We start from the raw sequence: 27,970 nt of genomic DNA, 5'->3' as shown, positions 1-27,970 counted from the left end.
CTGGTCTTTTGCCACCACCACAAATGGACCCATCAAAAAAATACACCTAACGCTAGCTAGATCCCCTCCTTTCTAAAATGTGGGACAAACAGCAGTGAGTTTCAGGGGCTGCCAATGACTCAGCGCGGGTTAAAATAACATAAAACAATTTAATATAGGGGGAATCAGTGGTAATGTTAGCAAGCTAGGCTAACTACCTTCCACTACATTTGGGGAATAAATTATTTTTCTTTTGCCTCTTGAGGTCATCGAAAAAAAATTTGTGAACGCAACATTGACATATCATCACCCTTTTACTTGATATGGTGAACTTGCAAACAAACAGATGATAATCTGCACATCAAGCAGTTACGGAGCAGCATTAGCATTAATTTGGAATGGCGTTTCTGGCCACCTGATGAAACAGACTTTTACCTGACAGTCATAGTATTTGGATGTAAAACTAAAACAATATAATTACACAAGGCACTGCTTGTTGCTGCTGGTAGTAGGTAGACTCATGGAGCGGTGGTGTTAGATGTGATCTATTTTCTTTTATTCTTCGTCAAAGGGTAAATCTGTGTGAGAGAGGGACTCACCACGGGTGTTGCTGGAGAGGCGTTTGCGTTGGCTAGTGGAGGTGTTGTGTGGAAGCAGCGTATTCTGCTGGTGGTTGCTGTCGATGGGACTTGTGGCGATGATGTTGTCCTTGTATTTGTTCATTAGTGCCAGCTTGGTGTTGTCACTCACTGTGGAGAAGCGAGATATATTTACAAATGGGGAAATATATAAATAGGAGTAGTAGAGGCACAAACTGAAAGCTTTCTCTCAAAATTGAGAAAGCAGCCACTTGGAAAAAAATGTGTTGGCTGGATGTAGGAGGTCTTTAAACCTCAATATAGCAAGCATAAAGTAAAGTAATGCTAAGAAAACACATCCAGCATGCTGTTTACTGGGGGAGTAAAACAGCCAGAATTAAAGAGTGAGAAAAGCTGGCATGAAATTAAAATTCTCATTAAGGGAATATACAGAAAGCATTGAGACATGAGTCTCAGATGATGAAATCATCAGTTTAGTATATATGAAGAGATGAAGTTTCACAGAAACAGTAAAAGGACATCATTTAAGGACATGAATATGATAATAAAATGTCTTGTCACATTATAAAATATGATAATAAAATGTCTTGTCACTTATTGGATAGACTGCTGTGACATATGGTTCAGATATCCATAATCCCAAGAGGCTGAATCTTCATATGTTTTTGGCGATAACCAGACTTTTCTTGTAGGGCCACCATGAGGTCCACATTTTGGTTTTGAGTCAGATTGGATGGATTGCCATGCTATTTGGTACACACATTCATGTTTTTCTCAGGATAAATTATAATCACTTTGGTGATTACACATGGTGATTGTAATCATGTAATAAGCCTCAGCTGCACTTTGTGTTTAGTGCTAATTAGCAAATGTTAGCATGCATACAAAGTAAACTTCTGCTTTAGAATTTACCAATTCCATTGATGATTTTGGCAAACCAACTATCTTTGACATTGCTGCAATAGATTTTTGCTTTTTTTGAGCCTCATTATTATCTTCTTTACTCTTCGTATTGGCAGACAACTCTGGCAGGAAACTGGCAGAATATTTTATAACATTTACATGGGAGATCCTGATGCAACAAAGCAGCCATTCTACCAGTTATACTGCATGACTACAGCATATTGAAGCAATGTAAATTTTACCTGTGAAAACTGGCATGAGTTAATAGTGACATAGCATTATTTTTTTTTTACCTGTTCACTAAGAAGAAAGGTCAGAGCAGCCAAAGAAAAATTCCTGAAATCTTTGTTATTTTAGTTGAAATTCCAATGCCATTTTCTGGGTGACCTCTCCAAGTGTTCAATATTCCATTCATGGACTGCTTCCTGCATTGTCTATTTCTCTAGCCCATCGCATTAACCATCTTAAATGCATAAAGCACAGGATCACGTCTGGGGTGGGGCTGTTTGGATTTTATAAGAACACCATGTGAGAGTGCTGTAGGCATAACCAGTCTCTTGATGAATCAGAGCACTGAATGTGCTGCTAATTGAAATTCAGAGAGTATACCTGCATCAAAACTACTCCACTTTATAGCATGATTCTTATGGGAGTGACGCGAAGCTCCAGCATCCACTGATTATGAAAAATGTATTCTCTAAAACAAATTCTTGGCAGACATGGGGACCTTTTGATTATTTCAAATGTGAGGAATAAACTCTTTGAAAGAATATCTGCAGTTTTAATATTTACATCTGATGTAAAGTCTGCATTATGAAAACAGATAAACAAGTACCTAATTTGTATAATCTGTGGTAAAAATGCTAGAAACTGCTATTTTTCAAGCCGGCACTGGGTGGGCTTCCATGTACTTGTTTTTAATACACATTTTCATTTTGCCCATAAAAAAAACCTGAGTGGAAACACAGAATTGCAGATGTGGATGGAAGTGTTGGTACCGTTACACTTAATTGAAACAACGATTGCTCAATCTTCCTGAAAAATGTTGAAATTAAAGCCTGTCATGTATACCTGCATGCTTTTGGTTTGCAAAGAATAAAACAAAGGAAGCTGTGAAAAGAGATGAATTCTTGCTTATTCTACAAAGATCTTCTAAAATGGCCTGGACAAAGTTATTGGTACCCCTTCATTTAGCACCACAGGCGTCTTCGATCTTATAATCAGCTAATCAATGTAATTAAATGGAGAAAGGTTGTCATTGTGCTTTTTGGTATCACTGTGTGCACCAAACTGAACATGGACAAGAGAAAGAAGAGAGTTGTCTGAGGAGAGGAAGAAGAAAAAAATGCTGAGCATGGTCAAGGCAGAGACCATCTATAAACAGCTTGACGTTCCTGTGATCACAGCTGCTAATATTATTAAGAAGTTTAAGGTTCATGGGACCACAGCCAACATCCCTGGGAGTGGCCACAAGAGGAAAAATTAACCCCAGATTGAACAGAGGGATAGTTCGAATGCTGGAAGAAGAACAAAGGAAAGCTTCAAAACAGATACAAGTTTTGTACTTAGCCTCGGTGCCTCCCATTTCTCTCAACCTGTGGTAATTTGAATTGATTGGACATGATTTGGAAAGGCACACACCTGTCCACACAAAGTCTCACAGCTGACAATGCATATCAGAGCGAAACCCAAGCCATGAGGTCGAAGGAACTGCCTGCAGAGCTCAGAGACAGGAATGTGTCGAGGCACAGATCTGGGGAAGGTAACAAAAAAGGTTCTGCTGCATTGAAGTTTCCCAAGAGCACAGTGTCCTCCATTAATCTTCAATAGAAGAAGAAGTTTGGAACAACCAGAACTTTTTCTAGAGATCCCGAAACGGTTGGGAAAGTTTCTCCCATCTTCGCACTAGGGAAATTTTTTTTTTTTTTAATCAGCCTGCCACATAACAAATTGTGAAAAAAATTAAGGGGTATGAATGTTTTCCAAATGCACTGTACAAAAGTCCCCACTGGCACCATATTTCACTTTCTGAATGAGAGGTGGGCTTAATGGAAGAAAACCCAGGAAGACCCCACCTTTAAAAGAGAAACATAAAAAAGCCCAACTGGAGTTTGGTAAAATGCATGTTGATGAGCTACAATGCTTCTGCGGGGGCGTCCTTTGGACAGATGAATTAAAATTAGGGCTTTTTGGTAAGTCACATCAGATCCATGTTCACAGAAGAAAAAATTATGCTTTCAAAGAAAAGAACATCATCCCCACTGTGAAACATGGAGGAGGTTCAGTTATGTTACGGGGCTGCTTTGCCGAATCTGGCACAGGGGGCCTTGAGTCTTTGCAGGATACAATTAAATCAGAAGATACCAAGGAATTCTGAAGCAAAACATACTGCCCAGTGTCAGAGAGCTCTGTCTCAGGCACAGGTCATGGCTCCTCCACCAGGATAATGACCCAAAACATCCACCTAAAAGCACCCAAGAATGGACGAGAAGAAAACAGTGGACTGTTCTGAGGTGGCCTGCTCTGAGTGCTGATCTTAACCTAACTTAACATCAATGGAAAGAGCTGAAACTCGCAGCTGGAAGATGGCACCCATCACACCTGAGAGAAGAGTGAACTAACTACCAGTTCAGAAGAGAAGAGGTCTCATTAAGAGCTACTATCAAAGCGCTTGATTGCAGCAAAAGGATGTGCTACAAAATAGTAGGTTAAGGATCCCAATACTTTTTTGCCATGCCATTTTCATTTGTTGTATTATTTATAATAATATGTTCCATTGAAAATCAAAACCACTGTGTCTAAATATGGAGTAGAGAATAGTGGATGCTAATTACTTTTATCACTTTCATCTTGTTTCAGAGAAAAACCTGTTTTTTTTTCTTTTTTAAGTGGAAGGGTAAAAATAGTTAAATAAATAATCTCAATAGGAAATCTCCAAACAGACTTCGTGAATAAATCATGGCGTACAGTACATGAAGCATGTGACGTAAACTTCCAATGAAGTTTACTTCAGCTCCACTGAAGAGACAAAAAACAGCAGTAGACAAAAACATCAGGTCTGTTTGGAACAATAAGGAAACTTTAACATTCCCCATATTTACTGTAATCATTTTTTTTTACATTGTTTTTTTAACTGTTTGAGATTGGACTGTTAGTCTTTAAATTACATCATATTTTTGTGGCCCTCTTCTTATCCAACAGTTTAATGGTAGCCAACTGGAGAATTAGCATTAAGGACCAACTCCTAATATTCACAGTAGTGGATGTCTTTAATTTGCATTTTATTTTGCAGGTTTTGTCAAAATTCAGTAAAATTTTGTACTAAATTTTGGATAGAAACCTAGTTACGGCAGCAACAGTAGAGTTCGTCTGGAGTTATTTTTCTATGTTTATCCCCACCAACTCTTCAGAAAAATATCTGGCTTTTAGTTGCTAAATGCTCCTTTCGCTAGCTAGTTGCTATTCCTTTCTGTGTGGCTGCTAGAAACAAGGTTGATGAGAGGGGTGAGACTGAACCAGAACAGTGAAGCTGTGGGCTGGAAAACAAAAACAATAAGCTGAAAGACACTTAAAAAAGCTCAAGTATAGATGAGGGTACAACCACACACATTTTCTTGTCAATGTGTTAATAATAGAGTAATGTGCTGATCAAGTCATCTATTCTATGAGCAAGACTGGCACTGGCGGTATTAAATAAAGACAAAAAAATGTCTGCACAAAAAGTACCAAAGAGATGTAACCATTACAACAATGTGCACCAGGCCTTATGCTGGCTGGAAATAACAAAACTCATCTTTAACTTAAGCATTAAACCTGCATTTACTGATTTATTTTGGCCACTTCAACAATTAACTTAAAGTGGCAAAATAAAATGGCCTAAATAAAGTGGATTTTTACGAGCTGTTTTCTTTGCTGAATACAGCTGCGTACTGCTGCTGGAAATTAGGTTATAAAGAGGTGAGACTGAAAAATGCAGTAAATGTTCCACATAACTAAATGCAGAAAGGGTTTTAAAAAACCTACACACAGACTGAAGAGTAATTCTGTGAATGCTCGGTGTGTTCATCACTGCAAGTGACCCCTTTCACAATACATCTACACCGATGAGCCATAACATCCCCACCACTCACAGATGAAGCAAAGAACGATCATCTCGTAACAACGGCGCATGTCAGGGTCTGGGATATATAACAATGTAAGTGAATTAGAGCTACTGTGGCACAAGTCGCATAAAAGTTTAATGGTGGTTATGGGAGGAATGCGCCACAACACAGAATGCATCACACCCTGCTGTGTAGCGGCAGAGTGCCCATTCTGGTCATAATACTGATGAGCATCAGGGTAGTCTATTTGATTCACTGTTAATTTAAAAATTATTCCTCCAACACTCTCACACTTTCTCTTCTCTGACCTTACCCTTCCGTGCATCCGTAACGTGCATCAGTCAACTTACCAGGTGTGAGGTCCATATTATTCTTGTCATTACAGCCCTGGAGGGAGTCTAGGGTACGGGTGACTTGGCTGGCAAATTCCTCGCCACCATTCATACATTCCCGCTGCAGGTGGTGACGTAGGTCGGTTATGTCGTACTCATACCTAGGGATGAGGTAGGTATCAATTAGTGTCACATTATCTTGAGTTATCTAAATTAGAATAAATATCAAAAGTGAAGTGGTCAGAAGTTTAGAGTGAGACAGCATGTACCGATAAGGGGAGGACTTTTACAAGCTTAAGCCTCAAGTAATTGCAGACTACTACTTTTTAGGAGTAAACTAATACTACTCTCTGGACTGTATTTCAAACAATTCTAACCAGTGTAAAATGCGGATGACAAACCAAATTCACTGATTATTCATCTCAATGTTATAATCTGGTTGCTTTCAGCTACTTCATGTGCTTATTTTTTTTTGGGTTAACCATTTCACAAAACATTCATCCACCATCCACCCAAACCCCGCTTGTACCCATCCAGAATCGGTGTCTCTCGGATGCTGAGGGTGCCACTGGAGTTTGGCCCCTGACCCCGTGAGTTCCTCAAGCTCTCTCGGGCCTGGCCTCCCATCAGCACTGAGGGGATATAGTGGATCTCATTAGCTGCCTCAGCGCTGGCGCTCTTCTGAGGTTGAGGGATGCGGCGGCGCTTACACCAGCGCCTGCGGGTGTAGAGGATCAGGACCAGGCAAAGGATGGACAGCAGAAGGGCGATCATCCCGCCCTGAGGGGAAGAGGATGGCATTGGAGCAGAGAAAGAAAAAACGGAGAGGAGAAAAAAGCAGAGAGAGGGGGGAGGGGAGTCAAAGGCGAGAACAGAGTCAGAGACTCTTGCCAAGTAGAATAAGGATCAAAATCACAGTCCTGAGTACAAACAGTACAATTTGAAAAACATTGCAGATGCTATTTACTGAATTTAACGGAGTTCGTACACATTTTCCATTTCCAAATTCGAAACTTTCCCAGGCTCAAATTTCAAGACTTCTCGGTGGATTTTTCAGACCATTTTTGACATCTGAGTACAAACAGCTGGATGTTTATTATGTAAAAAAAGGTTTGAACACCAAACCCAGACAAGTTCAATGCACAGCATTCTATTCAAAGTGCAGTCCTTAAAAGAGAAATGTTATTTAGTTTTTGTGATGTAAATTAAAATAACTGTATATCTTTAGCCCCTACAGTAATATAAGGTATGTTCATGTACAATTCAACAGGGAACTAGAAAAGAGAACTAAAGTCCACTGACTTTGCTTAATAGGCTATTACATGGATTAAAACATAAAACATACTCGTAAACACTGTTTAACAAATAACTATAAATAAAATCAATAATGATGAGTAGTCGTACATTAAAAGAATGCCTTTTGAGGCCTTAATATGCATAAGAACAAAACATAATATCATCAGTCACGAAAAGTTTAACACTCTCCCATTTACCTGCTTTTTTTATCCTCAAACTCGACTTGCTCTCTGAAAATACAAAGTGCTGTGTGAACCACTGTGAAATTTATGTTGCTCTAAAACTTTCTTCTCCTCATCTTGAGTTGGCCCATCTCGTCCTGTAACACCATCCAATTCTGTGTTTATTGTGTACGCCCCCTCTTGGTACCTCTGTCCCTCTCCCTCCCTGGTATCTCTGTCTTGCCCAGCCAGCTGACTATAGTAGTTCTTTGGTCATCTCTACATAAGCTATTTATTTTTAAAATTCGGAAACTTCATATTTTAGAAAACAGAATATGGGCAATACTCTGTGACCACAAATATTTTTCCATATTTATCCAGACCTGGAAATTACAAAATTAAAATTCCATACTTTTCCGTACTGCGTAGGAACCCTGATTTAAGGCTCCGTGGCCATGTTTGCAAGGGTCAACAGCTATAACCAACTACTTTCCTCTGTGATTTGTTCTCTTTAAACAAACTGTACTAAGATCAATGCTAAATCGCCAAAGCAGCGGTTCCAAATTTCCATTTCTTCACCTCGCTCAGTACCTACTTGGACTCCACTGACTGCCTGGCAATCTCACAGTGATGACAAGACTTGATGCATGGAGAGACTGGAGATAGCTCAGTCCATGGGTCTGACCCCACTGACATTTGACATGTCTATGTTTTTTTTTTCCATATATTCCAGGGACTACAAAACCAGTGCTCACAGATAAAATTCTAGGAATGGCTGATTCCAAAGTCAGTTAATAACCGCAATCTGTGGCCCACAAGATTTCAAACCCTATCCGTAAAACCGTAGGCTAAGTAACTTTCACCGTGTATAGTAAAACTTTGGATTGCTCAGGTTCATTCATCTCTATGTCTATTCGCAGTAACAAATATTTGCAATACTGTTTCTATCTTAGAAAACTCACATGCAAGAAAATGTGTTGTGTTACCATGGTTGTGTCTAGTCAGGATCCCTTGTCACATTTTAGATGTAGCAAATTCAATGGAGACATTTCCCCTTTAAACTTCCGAGATGGTTTCATGTAAATACATGTTTGAGACCACTGATTGCTTTTTGTTCCCCCACCTGACTTCGTTTTAGCAACGTCACCACATTTCCAGATAACAGAAATGGACTTGGTGAGTACAATGTCATTAGTACTGATAGTAATGACAGCCAAAAGTAAGCCCCACGTTACAATAAACTGGAATTTTCATTCACGAAGTTTCCCCCAGTCTTTTTTGGGTCACAACCCTGAAATGTGAAAAAAAGTCAGAAGGAAAATAGCACTGTCATTGGAAAGACAGAAGATAGAAGCTGATTGTGACTTTGAAGGTATACTGTGCAGGAAATGTTGGTTACTGTTTGTAAACACACCATTCAAAGTTGGGTCAACAAGTGAGAGAGAGAGAGAGAGAGAGGGAGAGCAGCGGCGGCCGAGAGAGCCAGAGAATGAATGGGGAGTGGCAGCGTCGTTAGCGAGAACAAAGCAGTGAATCAGAGAAATATAACGTTAGTTTCTGATCTTTTCGCAGTAGTTACGTTCTAAAGCGAACATAAACACCTCCACACAACCCTGCGGGAAGGGGCCACATTGCCGATTCTGTGTGAATGCAGCCGAAGCGCATGCTTCTTTCTGTCTGCTGTGGCCTCTCTGCTCTCTGTGTGGGTGTGTGTGTGTGTGTGTGTGTGTGTGTGTGTGTGTGTGTGTGTGTGTGTGTGTGTGTGTGTGTGTGTGTGTGTGGCTCAACACCATCCTCGGTCAAACAGACAAACGGACCTACAGCTCTTTATACATCTATGACACAGAATGAGAGCAGAAGAGAGAGGCGGAGACGCCCTCACACCCTGCGCGCTGTCATTGGCTGGGGGCTACACACCTACTGCCCAAAGGACGCAGCCCAGAAAAATCCCAAACACAGCAAATGAAGACGAAAATAAGAACATACAGGAAGCAAGCAGGGTCTCTGCAGATGAATACACTGCCACACACGTCTAATGGGCCATAAGTGATGACTGAGAGGGATATCATTTGTTTGAGTGTATTCGTTGTTTACATGTACTCCAGGATGCTCTCATCCACTGATACCAGATGGCTGGGTGAACTCACACGACCACTTTAATTTCACTCATTTTCTTTCTGATTTTAATGACTTATGAGGGCTGAGGGATGCAGCAGCATCCACACCACCACCTGCGGGCATAGAGGACCGGGCGAGGGCACGAGATGGACAGATGAAGGGCGTTGAGCCTGCCCTGAGGACGGGTTAGCAGGGGGATAGACCCAGAATCAGAGAGAAAGTGGAGAGAAAGAGAGACAGCGAGAGGGAGCGAGTCAAAGACGAGAGCAGCTTCAGAGAATCTAGCCAAGAAGGAGGATTTGGATCAAAGTCAAGGCAAGTCAAAAGCACACAGCCTGTAGAAACACAGGAGAGAGACAATGATTGTCAGTTTGAATATCAGATAATATCTCCCCCATGAATAGAAGCAATGAGAGCAGTCTGGGCAGTTTGATTTTACTCATTCTTTATCCAATTTGTAAGGTTTCAGAAAAGGGATAATTTAAAGAACGTGACAGGAAAGACAGGACTACATGAAGACTATGAAGACATAATGTTGCGTGTACAGTATGCGCAATTTACCACATCCTCGTGCCCAATCTGATGCTACCCAGCGGAGAACTGAAATCAAAATCAGATACTTTGTCCTATTTGAAAAATGTCAGTGTTATGAAAATGTCAAGGTGACAGCATGAAAAGACAGTTGCAATTTTCCACTGCAGATGGATTAAGGAAAAAGAGTGAATCTATCTGAGTCAGACAATTACAAGCCCATTTAAAATTACAACAAAAAGAACTGGGTAAGGTATCCCTCCAGCCACATGCATACAGATGTTTCTGTCATAACTGGTTAAACAATACTTACCCTGACACAAAGTGATCCAGAATTTCAGTTTTCCTTTTTAAAATTCATTAATCACATTCTTAAAAACAATAACATAATGACAGCAAGCAGCAATAGTCAAAACATTTATACAGTTTCAGTTCAGTCAAATAAGCAGGGTGATTGAAAGATAAGCAAAAATGATGAGATGAAAGCTGGATCTTAATCAGTAATTTACATTTAAAAAATCCCTTTTCAAATATATGACTTCTGCAGATGAATAAAAATGGGTGTTTCAGTGTCTCATATTAATTTAAATTGGTTAAAGTAGAGGTCTATTTGCATACATTGTTTGCTTAATCTGCATAGTCAAGGACATTAACAAATGAGTGCATGATATGGGCCATTTATGCAGGAAATCTTCATGCACAGCGGTCAAAAAGAAGACTAGTAATGATTAAATTTTCCGCACTTTGAAAGTCGCTGATGAAGTTTCCTATTCACACTCACATAAAACAATGACTGGACGCTAAATACAATTGTATGTTAGCCACCAAAAATCTGATGATACCTGAATTTGTGGGGTATACATTTATATGGTCTTGAGTCATTTTGTAAGATGCAACAAATGAAGCTGAGCTTGATTACGTATGTGTTAAGGTTTAATACTACATATGTAATGCTTAAAGCTGCACTAATCAATACTTTTGTAGTAATAATTAATCAAATGACTACAAGTAATGTGGAAGGGCTCGCCTGTACTAAGAAATGCAAATAGAATTTTCACCAAACTCTGTAGTGTGCAACTCTACAAGTCATTTTAGCATCTTTTAGCGTACTGTTTTGGTTTTTGCAACCTACAATTTCACTGTTTAGGCTCAGCCTCACCAGTCTTATCAAGGTAATTTCCAGCAGCAACACGACGCTATTTTCAGCAAAAAGGCTCTAATAAGCCAACTGTATGCTATCTGCTTAGCGCCAAAAGGCAGACAGTCAAATTTAGCAACTAGCAAGTTAATATAGCAAAGCATTAAGCAGCAAAATGGCCAGATATTTCCCTTAGGAGTTGGTGAGGACCAAGACAAAGTAGTATATTAATACATTTAATGTAGTACATTAACCAAGTCCATAGTGTTAAATACAACTATAGTTGTCTCTACCCTTTTTTTGTGACTTTGCCTTGTAAAGCCCCTGAAGTACAAGGTAACATCACATTCACTCCTCACATTCAGTCTAGGCCAGGCCCCACCTGTTTAGACATATAAAAACAGAAACCCAACCGTCTGATGTCTATTTCATTCTTGCTGAAATATATTACTGTGTCTGGTCATCATGTAAAATTCACAGAACCACAGCTCCACTTAGAGTTGTAATCTGAAGAGAGATTCAAAGCATGCAACCAACAGTAAGATGGGTCGCAGTGACGTGAGTGAAACATAATACCACCTGGTAGACGGACGAATAAAAAATGTGTCTGAAACTCGGCCGGTGTAGACAGATAGGGGTATAAGTAAAGGGACACTGGAGAAGCGATCTATCAAACTGTGAGGGGGGTAGGAGAATTAATTGTTCTCCTGTGGCTCCGCAGTGCCTCAGAGTGGATTTGAATGCAATGTAAGTATGTGTTAAGTTCTTGTTAATGTTTCTCAAAAAAACACAAGACACATTTTTCTGAGTTGATGTGTCACTTTTTAAGATATAATACTTTTAGAAAACAGGTTTAAATTGGCTTCTGTTGTTATTAATGTGGTAAAATAAAGAGTCGTGTTAAGGAATTTTCTAATTTGACAACTGAGCATATAACGATTTAACTATTAAAGTGTAGATTTAACATTAAGGGCTGACATTGTTTCATTCAGCACCGAGTAACCTAGAATAAGATGTCAAATGTCAAGTACTTGAAATGGTTCGCAATGAAATCTACCTCAGTGACAAATGTAATTCAAACCCATCAACCTGCATTAGCGCCCATGCACAGAGGGGCTAATATAGACGATATGGGAAGAAAACTGTTTAATACAAGGCATTACTTGGAATCAAAGTGAGGACTAAGTGGACTGTGTCCTCTTATAGAGCCAATAAAACCAACCCACATATCGAAGCATGCCAGCGCTCCAGGCCCGTAATCCACTTACTAACGGATGAGGATGATGTTCTAATGGCTCCAGCGCTCCTTATGACTTACACTCCTGTCATGTAAGTTCTGAATGGAAGAGAGAAGACATGGCCTTTCTCAGCTTGACAGAGCAGGCATGGTATTAGAACTGAGCTATCAATCTGTCACTTAGTCTTCGGATGCAGGGCATTAAGACGCAGGAAGGCAGAAAGATCTAGGCTATCTGACAGCTACAAGAGAGTAAAAGGAAGTTTCTTGCTTTTAATATAATAAAACTTTATCGTAGCCAAAAGGCCACTGATTGAATTTGATATCAGGATACAATATTATTGTCATATTCCAATATTATTGTAAATTGACTATAATAATTCATACACTTAATCCTGTTATGCATTGGTTATTATGTTATGATGCTCCTGAATCCAGGGTTAATATTGTCAAAGTAATATATTTAATACCTTGAAAGAAAATGATTTGGAAGAAGAGAAACTTGAGTTGTGGAGATTCTTAGAAATAGACCATATGATCCAGTGCTGATTTTGACATTGAACAAATGTGAAAGTCACAACCCCGTTTCATACGCATCACATGAGGCTTTCTCCACTGAAAATGAGTATTAATGACAGAAATGGATTCAATCATTTCTTTTCTCTTTTTTTTCCTGATATATGTAGAACCATACCGTCAGACCATTTTTTAGTCCTGCAACTACAAGCAAACTTTAATACTTGATGTAATTATACGGAATAGGACTTACTATTGTGCAATATCACATAAAATTCTGTGTTACTTAATACTGTGTCGCCTGTACTCTAGTGGCATCCACATGTGATTTACATGCATTTTTCCAATTATGCCTCATTGATACCAATCATGTTTTATGATTGTCTCTTTCATAATTAATTATACTTCCCCATAAACTCCTCATAACTTCCCTTTAATCTTGGTGCATGTAATGTATGTGTACACTTTCATATTCTGAATCTCAATTGGCACAAATGTTTAACTGTTCAAGCAAATATCATTCCCAAAGTTTCATCTGCACAAATCCAAAACTCATTTTTACGCTTATTCAGGCGTGACTAATTCATTTGGTGGCAGTGAATGAGAGGCAGCAATTCCACATGTTTCTACAAATACTCTGAAAATTAGAAATATATGGTAGCAGGCAAGGAAAATAATAGCTTAGGTGTTCTGCATAAAGCTTTATGATATTCAGTTAGTTGGGGAATTGTGATGATTATTGAGTCCTCAGGTTCAGATAAGATAGAGTGTCTTGTCCTGAGGAACAGAATGTCATGCAAATGCAAGGGATAATCACACTTTAAATTTGATTCACTTGAAAACACATTTTGCCACTTCTGTAAGCTCTTTCTTTTTTATAAAATCCATTTTAACATCTTTTCCAAGAGTCAAACCTCAATTTTGAAAAAAAAAAAAGATGACTTTTATAGGACCTCTATAGAGCATTTACACCTGCTAATTATGCTATATAAAATGTAATTGCAGTATAAAATATGAGCAACATCAATGCTTTTAATCCCTGAATTTTTGAGTTGAATAAAAGTGGCAGTAGAAACATGTCCCTTTATTCTTCAATGGTGTGAGCAGCCATAAGGCAAAATATAACCAGGCAGGTATGGCAGCAGATTGGAACACCGAACAAAGGGAAAGGTGACATTGGTACTGACACAGCTAAAGCTGCCTCTGCATTTTGTTTTGTTTTGTTTTTTTCTTTTTCTGTCCTTTCTTTCAGCCAGGGTTGTGTGTATAAGAAATTAAACTGAGGCTAACAGTCCAAGGATCATTTTCCTTCGGTATAAAGCCGATGTGATGTCCTCTACATTTGCAAGGGGACAATAAACCAGCAAAGCAGCATGTAACACTTTAGAACCTGTGCAAGTCTGATTTATTAAAAACCTGCTGTCTGCTTTATAAGACACTGGCACCATCACTGAAATCCCAACACAGAGCGGAAATTATTTGATGCTGATGCCATATCAAGTATGACTGACTTTTCCTGTGTGCTCACTGAGACACAGAGTGGAAAGAAACACAGGAAAATTACCCTGTACATCACAGAATTCATAGTTTGGTAGTCTGGTCATGTAACCTCCTAGTTATCAGACACTGCTCTGAACTGTGAGACAACTTTTGTTATTTTACAGTAGACTGTTTCTAATTTGTGCTTCATTAGTGTAGAAACTACATGTGGAGACAGATGAAAGAAATGTGTGCTGTCAGAACAGAGGTGATCTTAAGTTAGCTCAGTTAACAGGAAAGCTTCAATAGTTCATCCTGTGAAAGAAAAGGAAACAGGAGCATCCAAGCTCAAAACTGTCTGTATATTCACTCCTTAGTGAGAGATGGCTTTCAAAATCAAAATATCATGGCAGCTACTTAGGCTTAATAGAAATTGATGGAGCATACTTTTGGAGTCGTGTTTTTGCATACCTAAGAAAGGTAAATCCAATATTCACTCTTCTTTTAGCTCTTTTTTGGTCTCCACCACTCCAAAGACTAATATCTAGCTCGTTAGCTTGGAATTGCTCCACCATGTTCACCAGCACGTCACAAATTGTGTCTGTCTGCTGTTTGGTGCTGGGCAAGTAGTGGACAGTGGGTTTATCAGAGCTTTCTCTCTGAAAACAGCTGCCTGCTGCGTCTGGAAACAAGGATGAGCTGCAGATAAAAGGGGCTAATATGCTCAGTAGAGCTGAGGGAAACTGCAGAGTTTAGTGATGATTCTCTGTGGGTTTGGCACTACAAGCAAGCATGGTTTCAGACCTCTGAACTGCTAGTCATATCTCCTATTTGTTCAGCCATTCAAATAGGTCTGGTGTTATGCCCACTGAAAGCCATTTCAGGCAGAAGAAGAAAGAGTTGACCAATCACAGCTATGCAGACACGTTTAATAATGCTGACCTACTCATTTATCTGGCTTGCTGGCTACGTCTTTGTATTTTTTCGTATTCACCATTCGCTGTGAAGGTGTGGTGAGGCATTCTGGTAAGAGCTTGCCCCGTTTTGTTTTGTTTTTTTTTTGTTTTACTTTTTTTTACAACCCTTATACTTTTACTTTATATGGTTTAATTGTATTTTCCGACCCAAGAGTAATTCATTGCAAAATAATCAATTGTTCAGTACATTGCCAAATTTTACATGTTGATGGTTAAAATTTTTTATCCTCAAATGCAAAGGTTTCTTGCACTCTTTTTATATTATGTATATGTTTACTTACTTAGTTTCACTAAGTCCTATCTGCTCTCTATTGATTTATAATATACAGTTAGATGTTGTTGTTTTTTTTTACTGTGCTGTAGCTTTGATGTCTTTGTTCTCTTTTGACCTTATTTGTTTTTGTTTGATGTACACCATCCAGCCACAACATTAAAAGCGGTAAAAACTGCTCAAATATGTATGTATAATCCATTGTTCCTGCTCTCTTTGTATATTATATTCAATAATGCTGACAAGCTTGAATGAGATCAACAAAGTAGTACAAGTTGTTGAAAGTTGATTTGTGGATATAACAACTCTTAGAAATATAACAAAATATCATCATGAAAAATTGCCTCTTGCAACCACGACACAGCCACAGTGTCAAGTGAAGATTACAAATGACTTTGTGTAATTTGATCCTTTGTTAACATGTTAAATATTGTTTAGTGCTGGTGTAATGTTTTTTCTACTGAAACAGCGATTTTGTTCATTTTGTTGTTTTGTTTTTGTGGATAAACCAACCCATGGTGCTCTGTTGTCTGCATCAGAGATTCAGCAGCAATAAAAACAGGCCAGGCATTTGGGCTGTGTGCCTTCCTCATAGCCCATAGGGAAGCTATGGATTGGTTTGTCTCGCTCGGCAGGCTTTTCAAAAACAAGCCATGCCGTGATGCTCAGAGCGCAGCTCTGGAGGCTGGGATTCAGCTGCGGCTACTGCTTTACAAGTGGTCAGGGCCGCATTGATTTAAGATTTATATGATCACTGCTATCAATGCAGGTTTTAGGAGGGTCACCACATGAATGTCAATATCCCACGAGCACATTTGTGTCACTATCACCATCCCCTCCCACGAGCTGACACTTTACTTTATGTGTGTGTGTGTGTGTGTGTGTGTGTGTGTGTGTGTGTGTGTGTGTGAATCCCTGTGTCTCTTAGTAATAATTATTCCATTAGAGGATCAATATTTTACTTTCCAGACATTACTGGAAAGTATGAAATTATTAATTGTAAAATGAATTACGGTATAATATAGATTGTTATGCACTAATGAAAAAAAATAAATTTTCACACTCAAACTGGAAAAAAAAGGATGAATTACCAGTCATTTTCACAGTCTTTCAGGGACTAAATTACCATGTTCTGCTTTAACAATTGATGGTAAAATAATATGTCGAGAGATCCAGATGAAATCCTTAAAATTTTGTTTACAATTTCCAGGTATACATGATATTTTTTTTTTTAAGCTGATTGGAATAAATATATTAAAATTGGCTGTTTCTAGGACAAATAAATAATCAGAAAAAAAGGAAAATATCGACAAAGTATATTTTCTACAGCAGAATTTTTGTACTAGCAGAGGGCTTTAAAATAGCATCATGTAGGGAGAAAAAATCGACAGATACTATAAGTGAAAGATTAAATCAAAGAAACATCTTCTGGTCGGTCTGGTCAGTTTCCCTCAAGGGGGTGGGGCTGCACCACGGGGACTTTCCTGGCTACAGCCCTGCAAACTTGCCATAGTTGTGTACACAAACGAGATCAAAAGATCCTGTTGAAAGTCTTTTAAATTTTGTTTTATCAGCACAAATATTACTTTAAAAGGGTTTCCGCAGGATGTAAAGTGTTTGTCAACAAACACAAAAGTCCCGAGCTCTGACACATACATATGAATCATTTAATGAAATAAAAGGGCATCTGTGTTCATGTTTTTCTAATCCATACACTTTCAAAGATTTGTAAGGCCCAAAGGAAGCATGTCATAACATAAAACCTGTTGGTTTCCTTCATGTTGGAGGTGTTTTTTCCTTTATGTCTGACTCCCCTTTCTTCCTGCATCTGTCATCAAAGCTTTAGTTGGGTTTGTGCTAGAGGAGCAACACCCTCCTCCTCCACTTTGGTGCTGTGAGGCATGGGAGAACGTTTTTAATTAAAACCATATTCCATACCCTATTTCCACTGTAGAAAATTTACAATTTAGTCCTGAAGCTGGAAAGCTGGCAATCTTCCAAAACAAATCTTTGAATAAAATGAAATTAAAAAATCCTATTTTAGTTATTCAGCTAACCATTTTTTTAAATATGTTCTGTATTTTTTGTCAACATGAAGGTCTAAATGCCGTTTCAAAGCCTTCCCACACTGCACGGAATATCTGAATCTTTCATTTATTCTATTTATTGTAAAAGTAATCGAAAGTATGGGACGCAACTTCCTCCCAGGTTGCTTAAGCCCCAAATGTCCAAACAAAATACTGAAGGCATGACATCAGCATCCTCAAAGGTAAGTACGCCTAACACTGGGGTTATATATCTTTTAAGTGCTTTTATTTTGAGGATACATTCATTTGAAATGTTTCTTCCCTGTGTGGATACAGTATGTAGCCTAGTCCGGTCGTCACTATGCTTCTTTCAAAATGTATTTGCTGTTTCGAATTAGCAAATGTACTCAGTTATGACCCAACTCCCACCACCAAAACCCTCCTCCTGGAGACCACAGCTCTGTCAGACCGTTGCTCTTGTGTACCTCTCCGTCTCCCCATCTAAACCAACATGTTTCAGCCATTTTCAGATGTTTAATGCCAAGATATAATGTCCGACAGTTATCAAGAATTCACAGAACTGCAGTTACATGTGACTCCAGTTTTAGCATCTGTACCAGCTGGTAATGGCTCATGTTTCATACACGCCACTTTAGCTCAGCAAGGGTGCAGCAGAGGTAACAGAGACAATGGAGAGTGACAGACAAGGGGATGTGAATGAATAATAGGGAAGGTTCACATTGCACTATACACAAACAGTACAACACAGAAAAACACTGTATACTACTGGCTTGCAAGTATTAGAGGTGAGGGGCGAGGGTGACGTTGCTTCGTATATCCAGGGGGCCATGTCCTGGAGGGTACGTCATAGATTTTTCACAGATTTTTCTAGGTCAAATTGAAAGAATGACTGGATTTTCTCTGGAAAAGGAAAATAACTACTCTTCAAACCTACGGTATGTCTGTCAAAGCCAGCACAAAGCAGACTAAAACGAAGGAGCAGCCTGGCAGTGTCTGCCACTGTTCACATCAGACACCATACGGCTCTGACAGACTCAACTGCACCTCACCTTTTGGGTTGAGTGGGCACAGTGAGGGGCTATTTTCACACTACTGATCCACAGAAAACTCATACCTCGAGGGCCTCCAGAAAGCTGAGGTAAACTAAATCTGGCCATATTGTCCGACTTCTGCAGAATCCAGCAAAATGGAAAGTGTCAGAAGTTATGTGGACCAGGCCTGCAACCTTTTTGGATTTTGTGCATTTTTTTTTTTTTTTTTGCATCATCAGTGTACACTATATCTGTTCTCTTGTTAAGTCTTTGATACCTACTTTTGAGTTTTGGTTTTACAATGATGTTTGCACAAATTAAAAAGTTACTTTATCACCTCCGAGGAAAAAAACAGTAGAGAAACAATAGAGCTAAAAGAGATCCACGGGGGAAAAAAATCATATCTAACCCCTGAATTTGAAACCCATATTAGTCTTTCATATAATGTAATTGACTCGGTTTGGGTTGGATGTGTCCGTACTGTATGTGATGATTGGATTGAAGCCCTTCGGCAAAAGAGCAGCTGATTAAAATTTGGAAATTAAAAAGGGAGAATTGTGTATGGCAATGACACACTGGAGCTAAAGACTCCCAACAGATAAACCAATCATGCCATACTGAATACTTAATGCTCTTTTAAATACATAGAGTTTTTATTTGTCTTCACTTGGCTCTGTTGGGAGTGTAGGAATTTGCTTTTTGTGGGATTCAAGCTTAAATTTAGGACGTGTTTACCAGTGTCTCATCTGGTGTTGGTACAGACATACACAATGTTAGTCATCTATTATGGATTACCTGCCACAGCCAGTGGAGGACACTACGGTCACCTTGTTTGATGCGAAAGCGCAGGGAGAAGTTTTGAACCCTGCGTGAGGAAGCTTCCAACTCCAGAACAGTGCATCAAAACTACTGGAGTATAACAGCTGACAATTACTCTCCTCTAAGTGCAAATTTTGATATCATCTTCAGTTCTGTATTTTGAAAAACTAAAACTGTGCGGAAAACCTAAGTTCTCAGGTAAGATTACAGCCTGGCCAGTCTAATAGACAAAAAACAATTTTCTGGCCTCAGACCCTGGGTTTGGTGCAGTTCGCTGCACCTGATTCCCCTTTCGGATCAGACCCATATTAAGGGTTGGCTTGTCTTCAGGCCTAAAAATGCTGGAGTCCCAGCCACATCCATTAGGCAAAAACAGTTCTCGTGGTGGGCAAAGTGGACAGGCAATGAACTGTGGCAGATTAGACGTTCAGCTTCCTGGCTGAGCCTACCTGGATGGGATGTGCAGACCTTGGAGCAGTTCAGTTCATTTTCACCAGCGCTGTAAAACACAGCCCTCAAGACAAATGATAAAGGAAAGCAAGGATTCCCTTTTAACCCTAGAAAGTTAGTGAGTTTTAACATCCTGTTAATAGAATGCGAATACTTATATCTAGAATTGAGCTAATTCATCAGTTAATCAATTAGTTGATTGGCAGAAAATTAATTGGCAACAGTTTTATAATCAAACAGCCCAAATGTGACTGATGCTTAACCTTTCTGGCATTTAGTTTTAATATCTATCAATATCTATGATTTGCAGTATGTTTTAGGCTTGTGTAAACAGCTTTAAATGAAAATTCTACACTTTTACCACCTGGGTCTTATTTTACTATTTTTTCATTGTACTTTTTATATTACAATACTGTTGTTTGTTTGGACCATTGTTCTGGCCATTTTGTTGCATAAAGCTTCAAGCACAGGCCAGGTTTCTCACATTCTTAAAATTTCAAATTCAAATTCAAAGGTGCTTTATTGGCATGAAAGTTTCAAAAAACAATGTTGCCAAAGCATATACAGCATTATTATATATAAATATAAATATATATATTTTATATATAAATTTGTATGTATGTGCATCTTTAATTTTGACATGTCATTTAGTTCATTGAAATTTGGAATTGCAGAATTGGGTAAAGTAAATCTTCCTTATTTCATTCAATGATTTCAATTTTAGAAGGAAGCGCATTTCTGTCTCAACGTCACCAGTCGAACAGTGGCCACATGTATTATTTCTTTCGGGTGCCATGCTTTTTTTGTGTCTTCCTTTTTCGATTGCCAGTTCGTGGTCACTGAGCCTGTTCTTGGTTAGAATCTGCCTCCGCTTTCTATCACTGACAGTTAAGACATATTCTGCCAATTCATAATCTCTGTTTAGGGACAGAAACCATTCTAATCTACTTTGGCTTTTAGTTTCTTCTTTCCAGTGTTTCAAGTAGGTTTCTTTACATTGTGTTATAATGTGGTTGACTCTGATTGGTGTTTGGAAAGCAGAGTTGCTGTGAGACAGTCTGAGTGTGTTTAAGAGTGGGCAGTTAGTCTCAGAACAAAACATACGGGACTCTTCTCTGGGCTCAGCTCTTGGGTTTGGAGGGCTTTGGAATGGGGCTGGACTTCAGGTGCTTAAAAGATGCAAGCGCTCTCTTCTGAATGGTAATTATCAGTTTTTATCTGCCTAATTCTGCTCAACAGGCATTTGTTGATGTTTCTCTTTGAACGTGTAAAATGTATCTGCAAAAATTCTTCAAGTAGATTCTGTTGGGCGTTTATCCCAAAAAGTATAGCTATGATGACTGAGTGGACCCCATACTTCACTTTTTCTCTCTGTGACAAACGTCTCTGCACTTATGGGTCATGTGTTAGAGTAGTATGTACGCAACAGCCAGTGAGTTGAGGTAAAGAGTGTGTATCCAATGCATTTCATTAGCCTGGCAAACTAATGTTCAGTAATGGATAAAACTAAGCAAAAATATAGTTCTGGGTTTCAAGGAGGGATCGGGTCTCAAATTTGGTAGTACCAGTCAGGGCCTGTTGGTCAGGTCTTAAATAAGCAGGAAGGGGCCAGGTTTGGATCTTAGGTCTATACAGAGCTCTACTGGAAATATAACTACTTCATAGAAAGCAGACAGAACAAGAAACACAAAACTGATTGACCCACTGTACTTGCCACAGCTGTGTGCACACAGTTTTTTGTGCAATGAGGAATTATTATTGAAATTTTGTGTGCTTTGGTTTTACCTCCAAGCAAAGTGGATTAGATTATCTGGCTAAACTGTTTATTTACATCCTTCTCTGATAAGGCCCCTTTAAACTGTGCAACGTTTGGCTGTCTAAGATGAAAGCTGACAATCATGAGCGAAATGGTTTTAAAATCTTTGGTCGTCGATCCAAAACAATGGTCTTAGGTTGAACTCGGAGAGTCCTTCACTGACAACGGATTTGGAGCTTTGGCGACCAGAGACAACCTGCAGCAAAATTCTAACAGTGTCAGAAATTTAGGACTAAATTCTCACAGTGTGACTGCTGCTACGACCCATGTCTACAAACAAACCAATCAGAATTTGACACAGGATACTTAAGCAAGCGCAAAATCTCCTAAGTGCCGTTTTTGAATAAAGATGAGGCAAAAAAAACTGAAATGAGGAATGTGTCACTCTATGACATCAACTTATGATATGCCTCTGCTCTTATATACTATACTTTTTTCTATTTACACTGTAGCGCTGTGATTCACCATGTATTCATTGCATAATCTGCCAGCCTCAAAGTGATATCACGCAGTCTGACACAGCAGTCAACTTACACATTGTTGCTTCTCAGTCTAAAGGCGTTCTCAGAAGGAGTGCCCCACTGGACTTATTTGTGACGATGCTGCCAGATCTTAGCACTTACTTTGGTGTGTACAATGTTAATATTTCTGATAAAAATGACTGCCAAAGCCACAAGGACCCAAGCTGAACTTAACCAGAATTATCCCTTCTTTTAGACTGTTTTTCCCCCGCTGTTTATTGCATAATCAAATACCAGAAGGGTTTCCTAAGAGTTTTATGAGACCTAAAGTAATTAAGACATTCACAAGTGTGTACCGCTGCTTCTTTTTCCATACTACTCCCTGGGCTGACTGCTACTGTCCTACAGCCTCCCATGACATACAATGGAAAGAGGCCCAGTGACAGGTGTGCGCTTGAGCTAAAGCCCGTACAGTAGCCTTCACAGGACCCTTTTTGTATCCACAAGGAGCTGAACAAATGACATGGCTTTGGATTTATAGGTCAGGGTCTCCAGCCGGGAGGCAAGCTGCAGCAGAGCCTGGGCATCGCAGTGGCAACACGGCTTCCATCTGTTGTCACGGTCTGCTTATATCTGCATGCTAATCCGTCTCTACACACACCTTCATGAAAACACCCTGGTGGCAGTGCGACTGCCGCAGCTCTTTCAGGATGAGGAATTAGCAGAGCATGGATCACAAAGACCTGGACCTGAAGTTGATGGGATGTGAAATGCAGATGGAGCAGGAAGTAAAAATGTGAGATTAGAGGAAAATCAAAGAGGTAAGAAGCAGAACCTCTGCACAGTCTCATTTCCACATAAAAATGTTGTCACTACTCAAACCTGCGCACCCAGTAAATTGGCTTGATGTTTGCCAATTCATGCAAAACATGTGGAAGATAGTCAAGGTCAGTCGTTTGTTATTATTTCAAGGTCTCAAGGTCGTTGACATTCAGCGGGCTTCAATGTGTGGCTCCCTGCCTCTGTACAGCAGATGAAGCTCCTGGCACAGGTCTTCTCAAGCTGAGTAATCATTTGTGAATTCAGCAATAATATGCTTTCAATGTCTGAAAATACATATCATCCATCAAAGCCCGATTGTAATGTCTTTGGGCTGGAAAAGGGCACTGGGAGTAGGTGTGGCATATCTAAGATCTAATAAATATACATTTCCTCAGGCAAGAGGAGGAAGCTGTGAGATCTAAGGATTCATTTCCTACCCCGCCGACATAGCAGATAAGGTTTGATACAGTGCAGGCATACAAAAATCTACATTGTATAACTGAAATGTGAAACTTTATAAATGTATGTTCTAAACAGATATACCAAATTTTTCATTGCCTATAGTCTGAATAGTGTCTTGATGACATAGAAAGGGGAAGGGTCCTCATTTATTTTTATGTTTGAAGCCCTCCGTTTCTCCCTCAATGTGTTCATGATAGTAAGAAACCCATACTTCATGTTACAAGAGGGTGGGATGTGTTATCTTATCTTAAAGATGACATCTCTGAGGACCCTTCAGCTTTAGGGAAAACATGCCAACCAGACTAAAATTATTTTATATATTTAAATCTATATCCAACCTGTAAGACAGAAAAGCTTTTTTTTTCTTTTTCTTCTATTTATTTTTTGGTTGATCATTTTCATTTTGCAAATGAAATATTTTGGGTAATTACGTTTTTTTATGACTATGTCAAAAGAAAAGAAAGTATAATATTGGACTTCAAAACAGTTTGTCCATTTTTAGCTGCTTTGTTAACAGTAAGGCCCAGAACAGAGGAGTTTTACCATCACAGAGATGTGCAAGATGCGGAGCTCCTCCTTTGCAGAATTGTTGGCGGGGTCTTCAGTTGGCTCTGGGAGGTTCAGGCTGCCATCCTGATGGTGGATGTGGAAGAGCAGAGTGCCATTCTCCAGCCACTGCTGCCTCCAGCGCACCAGAGGGATGTCCTCTGAGTTTCCAGAGATCTCTGTCAGATACAAAAGAAAACAAAGAGGACTGGATGAGAAGCTAGGGACACACATTTTCCTAGCAACCACTCCTGACATCACAAGGAAGATCCACTGGACTTTGACCAATTTATCAGAAAAGAGAGACATATCATGGTGTGGGATTAAGTTCAATAACCAAGATTTAAAACTTGAAAGATACAGCAGCTAATGAATGTGACGTGTCAATTTTAACAATTTCTTCCGGTTTAAAAGTTGTATTGACTAGATTTTCATTGGACTTGTCAACCAGGACAAGTGACATTTCACCTGTTGAGCCACTGTAGCTGTGGGTCTACCTCTGTGGTCCAGACATAAATATCGCCATAAATTTGATGGATGAATTCCATGAATATTGTGTGACGACCCCTGCCCTTTCCTGCCAATCTGTGTTTTTGTCTGCCTGTGCTTCAGATGTCTGGTGGGTGGGACAGGGATCGTCAGTGCCAAGTGGGAACCACTGGACCTGGTTTTCCCAGTCTACAGAGCTCTGGCTGCTGCTGGCCGTCTCTCTCTCTGTCCTCCCCTATGGGCAGCTGCTTGGTTATGCTGTTTTATCACCTCTTCAGTTCTTTCCTTTTATTTTGTTTTCATGCACCTTACAATACTCACACACTATTTCCACTCTCATGTGCATCCTACACTACTGGTTCCACTGACCCCCACGCTCCATGTGTTTTTCTTCTTTGTTTTGTTTTGTTTTTGTTATGTATTTAAATAATGTCAGTTTTTTAAAATAAATTACTTTGTTTGACTGCTGAAATGATCTCTCTCCCACTTTTTTCATGGCCATACCAGTCAGGTTTTGACAGCTTGTACAGACAAGAGATTCCTAATCTTCTTACTTTTCACCTATATGACCAAATACCTGCTAAACTAATGACATTCTCACCAGCCTCATGTTTAGTTTATGTTTAGTGCTAGTTGGCAAATATTACACATGACACATGCACTTTGAAGAGTTTTCCAGAGTTTGCATCCATGCTAGGGAGAACAAAAATATGTGGAAATGTTTAAACTCAAAAGATAAAGATGAGTAAACAGTGATTCTATGAAAGCAGTGGCAAATAAGACACCCTGTGCCTTGTCATACCTCACTTCCACAGACAATACATCCCACTCCAAGCTGTTTGAAATATTAGTTATGTATGACAAAACACTTACTCAGTGCAGAAATGGAAAACATTATAAATGCATGACAGAGCTCTATGGGTGATTTTTGTGTTATGTAAGTGTGAAGAGTAGCAAAGATGCATCAGGCTCACAAGTCATGAGAAGAGAGAGCGCTGACTGGAAGACATAAATTGAAACGGAGATCACAGAGAGTGCAACTAGGACTCCATACTGAATCCTACCCCCAACTCTACCATCAAATTGCTCCAGTTGGCTGCTGCTGGAAATTAATAGAGTGAATGTTCCTGACCAGATTTTGAAGTTTCACTGGAGATACAGCGGTGCCAAGTAGGCAGTGATTTGGGGATTTGTGGGTCAAAAGATGTCTAGACTTGGAGGTTGCATAGAACCATTTTGCAACACACAGTAATGATCAGTGATCACCTCATGGATCCATAAAGCCTCTTACTTCTTTTGGTAATCTACTCAGTCAATCACAGTTAGTCTGTTTGCCTCATGTGTCTGTCGGACGTACAGATGGCACGGAACAAGCATCATTCACTTTCTCTGCAAAACTGATGAATGTGTGAGTTTAACATATTCTGTTACAGAAGCATTTTAACCGATGTAAGTTACTCACTTTCATAAATGTCCTGTTTACCAAAAATCGAACTTCTTGTCCCGAAAACTCCCTTTTAGAACAAGCACGGTCAATTCACCGTTTTGTTGGATGAGAATGTTGTGTAACGTCACTTTTAGGATCTAAAATTTCAGCTTTGATTCTGAAATATAGATTGTATTTGTATGTAAGAATCTGCTGCATGCATCTTTTTTCTTACTAAGAATAACGTACAGTATTTGCATGCCTAAGAATACTACACACACCCATCTTTGTGCGGCTCTCCCACATGGATCCCAACTCTGAGAATATGTTCAGTACTCTAAGTCTGTCACACACCCAGACACATGCCTTCCTATTTCCCCAATTCTTCTCTAATATATTATACCCGGGAGTACTACATTTATCAAAATAACTATATTTTATATATAGAGTGTTAGAGAGTATAGAGAGTAGACACCATTGCATTTTTCTCCTTGACAGAACAAAAGTCACCACGATGAGGCCATCGGTCTAGGTTCATTCAGAAGCATCAAACTGAAGGTTACGACAGAACATGAAGTTCAGCATCATATTGTTCTTTTAAATCAATATAATGAAACTGACAGAGGAGTGCAAAGGCTGCATAAAGTGTCTCAAAGCCATGTACATGCATGCAGAAATAATTCAATGTAGAGGACTGTGTTACTACAAAATTCTGCCAAAAGATAAACAAGGGAAGCCAGAAATATAAAACGAATACAAAGTGACCAAATGTACAACATTCAAAGACCCTACAAGGCGTTTAAGTCCTACGTTGTCTTTTATTGTCGCATAAAGAAAGTATATGGGCTACATTTCTCACAAGCATATTTTTAGTTATATCCATTCAGCCTGTTTGCATTCTGTAAACACTTATTTATAGTTTTCATTGTTGTTAGCTGGGGATATTAATCCCTTACAAAATTCTAATTAGGAATTTGCACATCACATCCTGTTTAATACCGCCATTTAAAGTATGGTACACAGTGCATATTCTTATTCTGTTTATGGATTAATTTGGACACTCTGCCGCTGCAAAAGACTATTACACTAATTGCCAGCATGACCCAGTGCAGTACACAAATCTATTATCCAAATATATTATGCTAGCCCTACTGGTATACAAGCTATTAAATAATTTAAAGCTCGTTTTACACAGATGTCAAAATGAACCTAACAGAGAAGCAAGCGCAAGCACAATGCAGAGCAAAAGTTGACGGTGGGGGTGCACTGAAGGGACTCAGTCCATTAGCGAATATTCCATAATTGATCAAAGTCCATACTATGCGCTGATTATTCGTGTAACTCTGCAGCGTGGCAGTGGTTACGGTGAGGAATTATGGTCTGTAAATAATAATGAGGGTTAGATCTGATCAAAAGAAAATTCTAGAAATGCAGTGACTCAAGTACTAAGTTAAGGCATTCGTGTTAGCATGGGAGATGAGAATAAGGACAGAAATAACAGGGAATGTGAAGCTAGGGGAAGGCGGAAGAGCAGTGCAGAGGAGAGCACGACTTTCAGCTCAAACCACCTACCAACCTACTCATCATCTGTAAGCCTTGTGTAGGGATCTATATATAAACACAGCCTAACCCCATGCTACACAAGACCATTACACTGATTACTGCCGAAGATTTAGTTGCTAGCAAGATTTTCTTGCTGATCAGAGGTTTTGACGCAGGGTGCAAAATTTCAGGAGCATGTATCCAGTTATACCACCTTTTGTACCTGCACAATTTGGGTCTCAAGTGATTCAGGGCCGTAAGGCCTTTTCATCTGCATTGTCTGCTTCGTTTGTGTCTGGGATTCAAGACTTGGCATACTGACACAAACGATTAAGGATCCAAGGTCAAACCCTTGTAGTTAGTATAGTATTGTATTTAGTTAGTTAGTTAGAATCAACTTTACACAGCGAACTGGTCA

General features: G+C 39.3%; 1 protein-coding gene across 1 annotated transcript in view; it reads right to left on the bottom strand.

The window, feature by feature from the left end:
* The window catches only part of astn1 (astrotactin 1), a 409,363-nt gene that overhangs the window by 308,832 nt on the left and 72,561 nt on the right, over positions 1–27,970 (bottom strand). Inside the window, exons 2-5 of the mRNA XM_040142993.1 lie at positions 24,093–24,274; positions 6,446–6,696; positions 5,935–6,077; positions 579–728 (exon numbers count right to left, since the gene is read on the bottom strand). Of these exons, the coding sequence (XP_039998927.1) occupies positions 579–728; positions 5,935–6,077; positions 6,446–6,696; positions 24,093–24,274 (726 nt within the window). The remainder of the gene's footprint in view (positions 1–578; positions 729–5,934; positions 6,078–6,445; positions 6,697–24,092; positions 24,275–27,970) is intronic.

The sequence above is a fragment of the Xiphias gladius genome, chromosome 14 (genome assembly GCF_016859285.1).
Source record: "Xiphias gladius isolate SHS-SW01 ecotype Sanya breed wild chromosome 14, ASM1685928v1, whole genome shotgun sequence".
NCBI lineage: Eukaryota > Metazoa > Chordata > Actinopteri > Istiophoriformes > Xiphiidae > Xiphias > Xiphias gladius.
The sequence above is the reverse complement of the archived record's forward strand: the minus strand, read 5'-3'. Positions and strand labels throughout refer to the sequence as shown.